At 36.8% G+C, this 10,336-nt stretch overlaps 1 protein-coding gene across 7 annotated transcripts in view; it reads right to left on the bottom strand.

Moving 5' to 3' along the window:
* Positions 1-334: 334 nt before the first annotated feature.
* Positions 335-10,336, bottom strand: part of LOC138952372 (regulator of G-protein signaling 22-like) — an 86,675-nt gene continuing 76,673 nt past the window's right edge. For 6 of the 7 annotated variants that reach the window (XM_070324027.1, XM_070324033.1, XM_070324034.1 and 3 more), the window contains 3 exons: positions 8,717-8,900; positions 7,777-7,922; positions 335-3,057 (listed from right to left, as the gene is read on the bottom strand). In XM_070324027.1, the coding sequence (XP_070180128.1) occupies positions 2,908-3,057; positions 7,777-7,922; positions 8,717-8,900 (480 nt within the window). In that variant the 3' untranslated portion in view covers positions 335-2,907. Of the gene's footprint in view, positions 3,058-7,157; positions 7,246-7,776; positions 7,923-8,716; positions 8,901-10,336 lie in introns of all 7 variants that reach the window. The other variant, XM_070324031.1, reaches the window with a different exon arrangement.

Genomic DNA, 10,336 nt, shown 5'->3' with positions numbered 1-10,336 from the left:
TTAATTTGTTCTGTTTATACTTGTGTTCTAAGTACTGATGTGATGCAAAAACGACAACTGTTTTGCATAGTACATGTTTTATACTGGCTTGGTTAAAAAGGGTCGTGTTGTTGCCCTGGGAAGGGTCTTTTTTTGGTTTATGCAAACAAAATAATACGATTGAATAGTGTGTGTGTGTGTGTGTATTTGTGAGTTTGCGTAGAAGAAAATAGCAAAAGAAAGGGGAATAGCAAAACAAAGCAGCACTGAGAAGAGACCGAGTGACAAATATCACACACACACACACACCCTTTCTCTATTTCTGTCGCACACAAATGAATACAGAAGCAAATAATCCAGAAAGGAAACAGTCATTTTTATCACAGAAAGCTTTTGATGTATACTTATTTTACACATCAACACAGAAACAAACCCAAGTTTGCATCAGCCACAATGGAAACCAAAACTTCAATACATAATTCCATTTTATCACAGGTAAGCTTATTCAAAATGCTGTGAAGGTTAATAAGAGGATGAACTGGTTCCAATACTCATAAATCAATCAAGTGTAAATCAGCAGTATATCTTTCGGCATCTTGTGGTTAATGCTGCTAAAAGAAAGTGCAACAATTCAAACATGCAATTAATTGATCGAAGATGTAGCTATGTACAAAGTTTGAACAGGAAACTCGATAAAATAACAAACACTATTATACAAAATGATATCCGACATGAAAATTCCGGTTCTTTTTTCCCGTATTTGTGGAAATGGTCTTACAAACGCATGATCAAACATGTAATGACCGGTAAGGTGAATGAGTGACAGTGTTTTGCATTAAAAAAAATAACAGACGGTCATATAGGGCCTCTATGTATCAAACTATCTGCCATATTCTTTCCTTTTTTGAAATTGTACATTTATAACAGGGAAGAATAACACTTATCTTACACAATCAGACACATTTTTCTATGTACATTGAACATAAAAATGTAAATAAATAGTTAGTTAAATAATGCTGTTGGGCGAGGAAGAAGCAGCGTTGTGACCATTTTCATCATACAAACGGTATTCAAAGGAACGAAACGATAAGCTTACAATACCGTCCAGTAAATGAAATCTCACACACACACACACACACACACACACACACACACACACACACACACACACACACACACACACACACACACACACACACTCATGGAGATTACTCGTGGGTGGCCGCATACACACCCCCCTTTTCGACCTTGAAAATTTCAGAGTAAAGTACTCCATTTTGCATATAAATTAGACCTTTTGTGAGAAACCGAGCAAGGAACTGAAGCAAGCCTAACATTTTCTTAAGCCTCTAGTCTACAACAATGTAGTTTATGCAAAGGAAGCAGTGTGCTCCAAGATTTTACCATTAGCTCCAATCATAAAAACCAAGATTTTCCCATCAACTGGAGCTTTACTATTCCATACCGAAACCTCTTTTCCTTTCTTTTTAACATAAACACCTATTGGTGTTCTCGAAAACGAAGATTAGGAAAAGTATAACTGTCTAGGAAAATTCGAATCCTTCCATTTTTGCCTCGTGTCAAAATAACAAGCTCCAATAATTTGCCCCACACATCGAGACATTTCATATCATGTATACATTTTTTTTCTTCAAAAATTACGCTTTTCGTTGTCTAAAAGTGACCGGTTATTTATCCATACCTATGAGGAGGATATTGCATTGACTGTCACATATCGATGGGTCCGTTTCGAGATCTTCGACCCGACGACAAAGGGAACCATTATGGATTATAATCCGCCAAATTTTTTTTATTGAACTAGGATGCAAAACCATCTTTGTTTTACCCTGAACATGTTAGTTGTCCAACAGTCAATATGAATGATGACAAAAGTGACAAGGCCGTCTACGAAAAAATATAATGACTCAGATTAACACCATTTTCTGTTTGAAGATTCTATCAGTGTTTCACACAAACTTCGTGCAACGTCAACACAACTTGCCCTGGATAGGTAACTCAATTGTCTGTCGAAGTAATACTTTAACAAGAAGAGCAAACGCTCGATCGAGTCACTTTCGCAGTTCTGAATATTATATGAGGCATCAGATGGACAGGAAGAAATTGCTATTCACAACACAATACAGATGTAAATAATTTGATGTAAAGAATAATCCTATAAAGTTTGAATCAAATCCGATGAATAGTTTCAGAGATATGATATTTAAATTTTTTTCCTTCAAGACATACCTGTGACCTTGAAAAAGGTCAAAGGTCACCAAAGCAGGCGTCAAAGTGTAGAGGTCACTGGGAGTCACGTTCACATAAAATTTGAGCCCGGTCACTTTTATAGTTTCCGAGAAAAGCCCAACGTTAAGTTGTGTGTTGCCGAACAGAAAAGGCTAGTTATCTCCCTTGTTTTTCTGATAACGTTCGTAAAAGGCTACAGATGTAAATACTTTGATGTAAAGAATAATCCTACAAAGTTTCAATCACATCCGATGAACTTTGTCAAAGATATAAAATGTCTAATTTTTCCTTTGACGCTGACCTGTGACCTTGAAAAAGGTCAAAGGTCAACGAAACCATCGTTAAAGTGTAGAGGTCATTGGAGGTCACGACTAAACAAAATATGAGCCGGATCGCTTTGATAGTTTCCGAGAAAAGTCCAACGTTAAGGTGGTGTCTACGGACGGCCGGCCGGCCGGACGGCCGGCCGGACGGACGGCTGGCCGGACGGCCGGCCGGACAGACTAACACTGACCGATTACATAGAGTCACTTTTTCTCAAGTGACTCAAAAACAAGACCAAAAAAACAACGCTCTGACTTGATGATGAATTCATCATTGCAGACCGGCACTTTGTGAAACGTTGGATGCTTTTTCCATTCAACGGTGCTCAATATGAACTTATTTCTGATTGGATGGTTATCATCTCGAGACCAGGGCTTCCTTGGTGACGGACAGTTTCCGGCTTTTCCTGGACAGACTTTCCACGCTTGATCGAGCGACGGTTAAACGGCTGCTTCGGTGATCCTTGGTCTCGGGAAAAGGGGTGGGGACTGCACTCTCTGACATTTCCTGCAAAACAATGGGAACATTTTAGAAAAACAAAAAAGATTCTTCAGTGGAAGCATGCGTTCAAAACTGATTGGACGATTTTTTTGTTTTACCCCACTGCATGTGTGCTAGTCCACATGTTGTTGTAAACGAGTAAAAGCGTTGTAGCTTTCACTTAGTTGTTCAATGAAATGGTACGCAGTTTCTTTCTTTCTTTATTTGGTGTTTTACGTCGTTTTCAACCACGAAGGCTATATCACGACGGGGGAAGGGGGAAGATGGGATAGAGCCACTTGTCAATTGTTTCTTGTTCACAAAAGCACTAATCAAAAATTTGCTCCTTACTGGGAGAATGCAAGTTTCCAGTACAAAGGACTTAACATTTCTTACATACTGCTTGACTAAAATCTTTACAAAAATTGACTATATTCTATACAAGAAACACTTAACAGGGGTAAAAGGAGAAACAGAATCCGTTAGTCGCCTCTTACGACATGCTGGGGAGCATCGGGTAAATTCTTTCTCGTCCCAACCAATATGGGACTCCCCCTAACCCGCGGGGGGTATGGTACGCAGTGACATTGATGTCAAGTTTACACCTTTGATAACTACTTTTGGACGCAATAACAAACAAAAAAATTACTACATTTGACATTATTGTTTATCAGCTCTGCAGTTAATACAGAAAAGTGTTGGATTTTCACAAACACAACAGGAACCCAAAGTACACAAACAAGAAAAAACAACTAGAGTTTCAGATAAAAATAGCTGCCTGTAACAATTACGTGTAAGGTAAGAATTGTAAGAAAATTGTTCCGGGTTATAAAAAAAATATCATTTCAACGTAAATCAGCTGCTCGTATGGACATGTGAAGTGTTCGAAAAATCATAATCGCTAACAAAGACGACAAGATTGTTTCCATTTTTCGTAGGCTTTCTGTTTTAACTATTACAGTTTCTAACAGCATACCCTATTCATTAAAGCATCGATTTTCATGCGCCTGTTGTAATTTGTTACGCATGAGTTACAGATGTACTTACAGTCACGCTCCAGTCATCCTTCTGTGTTTTGCAAGCGGTGAATGCAGAAAAGCATCAGGCATTATACGAGTTTTGTTTTACAAGCGCAACTTTTAATTTCACTTCATTTACTAAATGAGGCCATTTACTTTGTTTTCCACAGCAGCGTTGCATACAATCTCCTATAAAGCTTCAAGAAGCTTGATATTTAAAAAATCCTGCATCTGCTTTTCAGAGTAAATATTAAAGCTTGATTACAGCACAGAACTATGTACTTCGGGGTATAATTGCAAACTTACGTGATAAGCAAATACTGTACATTCTTTTGCATCTTATACACATGTATTTCATATGGTAAGTCTGCATGTTGCATTGCTGAACTAAAGATGTACACATAACCTTTTTTCCACTAGAAAAAATAGTGCATAATCTTATTTGTTACTTATCACGGCCGAAATATATGATTCAGTGATACATTTTCCAAACTGAATTGACTGAGTATGATGCAATTAGATTTATCTTGCCAGTAGCACGAACTTCAATTGAACCTGGCGTTTTTAAGCAGCGCCAAAACAAAATGCGACAGCATTTCCAGATATTATCAAATGTACTCTCGGCAATTCTGTTATATAATTATCGTGAATATTTATTATACCAAATACTACCAACAACATCACAGTTGTAACAGTATACCAACGCTAAAATAGACAGTTTTGCAAGCTACTCCAATCACAACATGAAAGGCTAGCAACGGTATGAAATACTTGAAGGCAGATAAACGTAAAGGTAAAACTGATAGTGTTATAATGCAGCTGTCGTGACTGCGATAGAACAACAATAATTATAATAATTTAAACAAACACACGATCTGTCAAATACAGCGTCTTCTACACGAGTCTCATTAATACTGCAGGCAAAGACCAATAACATTGCATACAATGACAACATTTTCTAACTACAGGCAGCTTTTAGCAATACAATGTCAAACGCACAGTCTCGACGGAGTGATTTGTTTCCCAAAATAAGGAACATGATTGTGATTAAAAAAAATGCTGGCTTTTATACTGGGTGTCTTCTGCATGCAGTCAACGTGAGCCTTTTTCAACCTTCTGCAACAATTATGGTTTTCAAATTATCAACCCCACCTCCCGCCGTTTCCCGAGGAACCCAGATTACTTTGTACGTCGTCTACATAGATAAAAGTCAAACAACAGAAGAAAACAACTTCTGGACCGAGAAAACCGTTTGTGCATTATGACAGATAACTGATGTATAAGCGAACAATCGAATAAGCACGTGAACAAAGCTCTAAACAAACTAATGGCTTGACAAAACAATATGTTAAGCTGCTGTACACAAAGAAATAGCGGAGCAGTATCTGTCACTAATATATAAAATAAGCTGTCAACACACAAAAACACTAATGCTATCAAAGCACGGCTGTCTACCCAAAACAAGTAAGTTCATGCTCATTCACTTTTTTTTCTAAAGGTCCAGCCAACCCTGCATCTATACTTACATAACCAATAAAGCAGTACAAGGTAAAAAACAAAAACAAATAATAATAAAATAAACAATTGCGCTATTATAGGATATAACAAACAAAAGATAAACGCTGTACAGACAAAGCATGGATAAGAAATTGCAATAACGTTTATACTGGAACAAATTCATATTTGCAGTATTTTTTTAAGCAAAATGAAAAAGGTCTACAGTTTTAAATGTAGTAAGATTTTTGACCGGGCAGTCGACTTACCGCTGGATCCTTTTAAACAATTGAAATCGAAATACAAAAAATTAATCTGTCACTTATATTTGTAAAGAAAGCAACATTTTTGAAGAACGACAGATTCACATAAGAGAACAGTGTTTATTATAGGCAAAGAAACAAAAGCAACCATTTATGCCCAAGAAAGACTTGTTTCCAACAACAATCGAATTGTGACAGACGGGACAGTCATCAAATGGAGGAACGTAAGGCTATTCCTTTCAGAATGTTGTACCAGAGAAACTAAGAAGTTCGGAGAAAACAGTGCTCACCAACTTAGAATCGTAGTAGTGTTTTTGATTTTTTTTCCACCAACTTAAGTTTATACGTACACCATACTGTGAAAATATCTGTCAGAATTGATATAAAGATAAATACCTATACATGCAGCATAGGGTTACTCCTTTCGAACAAAACTATGTTCGTCTTGGTAAATAAAAGGAACATTATAATGTGCTTTTTATGAAAACGGGAAACTATGGTGCGCATTTTGTGAAGAAGAGAAACATCTACCTAATTGTGACGAGTGTATATATATATATTGTCCACCCAAACCCCAGAGAGAAAGGATACGCATAGATCGGTGTATGTGATTGTGCAAACTAGGTGCTTTATCGAAGCTGCAGTTCTGTACGATTGATTTGTTTGTCCATATGAATGATACGATTGGCACACGGCTGTAGTACGGAATGAATAACTAACGTTTCACTATTTAAGTACGTGTTCACGTTTTATTGATAACAAAATAAGTGACGTTTTACGTCATAATGTCTCTAGATACATGTTGTATCGCCGTGATTTCATCTAAACTGTATCCGTAACACACCAGCCATTAGAAAACATACTATATTCTGTTTTAAGTACTTGTCCGTCTTTGTCTTTATTATCAGTTGGAAAGAATATATATGCAGTGTAAGAAATGAGCTCTGCTAATTTGATAGATTGTTTTAAAAGGATATACATATGTTCAGGATTTCAACTTAAAAATGTCATTAGTTGTACACGCAATGTGGGATAGATATATACACACGTTGTAAATATTACGTAAGTAATTGTTAAACCCATAATAATTGCATTTTTCATGAATCTTTTTGGATTTTTTTTTAATACTGGCAGAGTGAGAAGAGGTTAAACCCAAAGACCCGGTTGAATACTCAAGAGCTGCACAGAAGTGCACACTAGCTTTGCGTGTTTGAGGTACAGGGACATACACAATTGTCAGAGAAAGGAGACATTTAGTGCCCGTCCCAAAGGTTGTTTCTTTCCGTGCTTAGAAAAAAAAAGCTACACTGGCCACGACCATTTTCTAGCGGCAATCAGCCAATCAACTCACAGCATGCAGATCACATGACAAACTGATCTACACTTTCACTGCGTGTGGAGAGTCGTGCGGAAACTGAGTGCGGCGGTGGTGTGACGGGCTGAAAATAACACTGGTACCTTGAGGTAACCTTGTAGTAAGCCTCTGGTGTACACCCAAAGCAGTCTTACCTCTATTAAATGTGATTATAACAGAATAAGAAATTTCACACAATTCAACATTTTTTATTTAAATTTCCTTTTGACCTTTCCCTTTCGTCCTTCTCAGCCTTCATAAAAATCAACTCAAAGTTCTAAAGCTGCTGCAAAGTTCCTCATTCTGATCAAATCAAAATGCAATTTATGTAGGCAGTTACACAGCATAATATCGACTGTTTAACTACTGAATTATCATAGCTAATACATTATGAATATACATCTACATCAAGACTGCAGCTAATGATGTTAGCTCATTAATTAAGCAGACTTAAAACTGTACTGTAAAAGTATGTATATAAGATTTTCAGTTTAAGACCAGGTCAAGTGTAGCTACATCGTCTGTTATTCACATAATTTGTTTCTCTCATGTATATTTTGAAGAGGAAGAGTAGCACTATCATGTAGGTGTGAGTGTAAATTACAACACGACTCACCCTGTATTTTACGCCTTCGAAGATGGAGATGGTGTAAGAGGGAATGGCTCCTTCAGGAATACGGGGTAGATGAAAGTCTTTGGATGGAATTGTGTAGTTCTCAATGTTCTCCAGTCTCTTCTTGAGCATCTTCTCATACTTCGTCACTGTTTAGACAAAACAAGGAGGAGGTATAGTCACCATTAAGATTAACGACAAAGCGATTGCTGAGTACCACATCACTGTATACAGAAATCAAATACTAAACAGAAAATGACAGAAAGAGCAAATTAAGCGATAATGTGCAGAAGAAACGAAAGGAAATTCTACCGAAAATGACATATCAACAAGAACCAGAATGGTAACATAAAAAGTGAAGAACCAAGAAGACGACAATAACGACAACTTTTTTCTATCCTCGACTTCATTCCCCTAAACTGGAAACTAAAACCGTCGTTTCTCTTGTCAATTATAAACAAAATAACTAAAATACAGTTAAACAATATAAGACAAAATAAATTAAAACAACACTCAAATGTTTTGCTTTGTTATATGAATCATGTCTTTGATGTCTCTGCATTCCATGATCTGCCTCAATAAAACATTTTGAGGAAATCAAACTTTGAAATATGAAATAGCTCAAAACAAAACTTGACCGAGTTGTTTCTTACGTTTCTCGGGATGATCTTGTTGCTTGCAGTTTAATTCTAAACTCAACCCCTCTTTTTTATTATCAGTTAAAGAAACACGAAATACAGTTAAACAAACAAACTTTACCCCCAAAACATTAATAACACACACAAAAACATACGCATGCACACACACACACACACACATACACACACACACACACACACAAACACACAAACAACATCAAACAACAACCAGAACAAACATCAAACAACCAAAAACATTCATCAAAACTTGAAATAAAAAATAACCTAAGACAACAAAAGCTGACCTGGCCGTTTCTTGGGCGACTCAGGGTGTTGTTGTGACTTGCGGAAGCCTGCCCAGTAGGGGAGGAGTTCCTTGAAGACGTAGTACTGCGCCTCGTCAAACAGGGAAGGCAGCACCTCCTTCCCGCCCAGGTAACGCTGGGAAGCCTTCATCATCTTGATGTGCATCTCACTGCTTATGTCAATCTGTGCAGCAAGACACAGGGCAAAGGTTGGGTGGTATTGTGCATAAGTGGATCTTTATGTATATCCCAAAGTGGATCTTTGTGTATATCCCAAAGTGGATCTTTGTGTATATATCCCAAAGGGGATCTTTGTGTATCTGTATGGTATTGTCCATAAGTGGATGTTTCTGTATCTGAATTGTATTGTCCATAAGTGGATGTTTGTGTTTCTGAATGGTATTGTCCCAAAATGGTTGTTTGTGTATCTGAATGTTATTGTCCATAAGTGGATTATTGGGTATGTCCCAAAGTGGATGTTTGTGTATCTGAATGGTATTGTCCCAAAGTGGTTGTTTGTGTATCGGAATGGTAATGTCCATAAGTGGATGTTTGTGTATCTGAATTGTTTTGTCAATTAGTGGATGTTTGTGTATCTGATTTTTATTGTCCCAAAGTGGTTGTTTGTGTATCGGAATGGTATTGTCCATACGTGGATGTTTGGGTAAGTCCCAAAGTGGATGTTTGTGTATCTGAGTGGTATTGTCCCAAAGTGGATGTTTGTGTATCTGAATGGTATTGTCTATAAGTTGATGTTTTTGTATCTGAATGGTATTGTCTCAAAGTGGATGTTTGTGTATCTGCATGGTATTGACCCAAAGTGGTTGCTTGTGTATCTGAATGATATTGTCAATACGTGGATAATGTGTTGTAAGTTTATAGTTACGCTATTTTGCTAGAATGTTTGTTTGTATTTGATGTTCAAATAGCATGTTGTTATTCAAAGATATTAGGTAAAGTGCGGAGAGCATAGATTCCTGTGGTTCGCTCTATACGCAATACGATCAGGAAAAAGTCATCTCTTAAGTGTTGCTTTCTTTCACTGTCGTCTAGCTTTCTGGGCCACTTACACAGTCGCATAGGTTCTCAAATTCAAACTGTAGATTTACCTTTCGCAGCATGCAATACAGTTATTTATACGTACACAGTTCTGCTTCCTTTTCTTCATCATGAAGTTGCATTTTACTCTATGATGAAAGGTAGGACTTTGAGATCAGTTCATTATTTGTACCATAAGTTGCATTTTACTCTATGATGAAAGGTAGGACTTTGAAATAAGTTCATTATTTGTACCATAAGTTGCATTTTACTCTATGATGAAAGGTAGGACTTTGAAATAAGTTCATTATTTGTACCATAAGTTGCATTTTACTCTATGATGAAAGGTAGGACTTTGAAATAAGTTCATTATTTGTACCATAAGTTGCATTTTACTCTATGATGAAAGGTAGGACTTTGAAATAAGTTCATTATTTGTACCATAAGTTGCATTTTACTCTATGATGAAAGGTAGGACTTTGAGATAAGTTCATTATTTGTACCATAAGTTGCATTTTACTCTATGATGAAAGGTAGGACTTTGAGATAAGTTCATTATTTGTACCATAAGTTGCATTTTAT

The sequence above is a fragment of the Littorina saxatilis genome, linkage group LG17, assembly GCF_037325665.1.
Source record: "Littorina saxatilis isolate snail1 linkage group LG17, US_GU_Lsax_2.0, whole genome shotgun sequence".
Lineage (NCBI taxonomy): Eukaryota > Metazoa > Mollusca > Gastropoda > Littorinimorpha > Littorinidae > Littorina > Littorina saxatilis.
The sequence above is the reverse complement of the archived record's forward strand: the minus strand, read 5'-3'. Positions and strand labels throughout refer to the sequence as shown.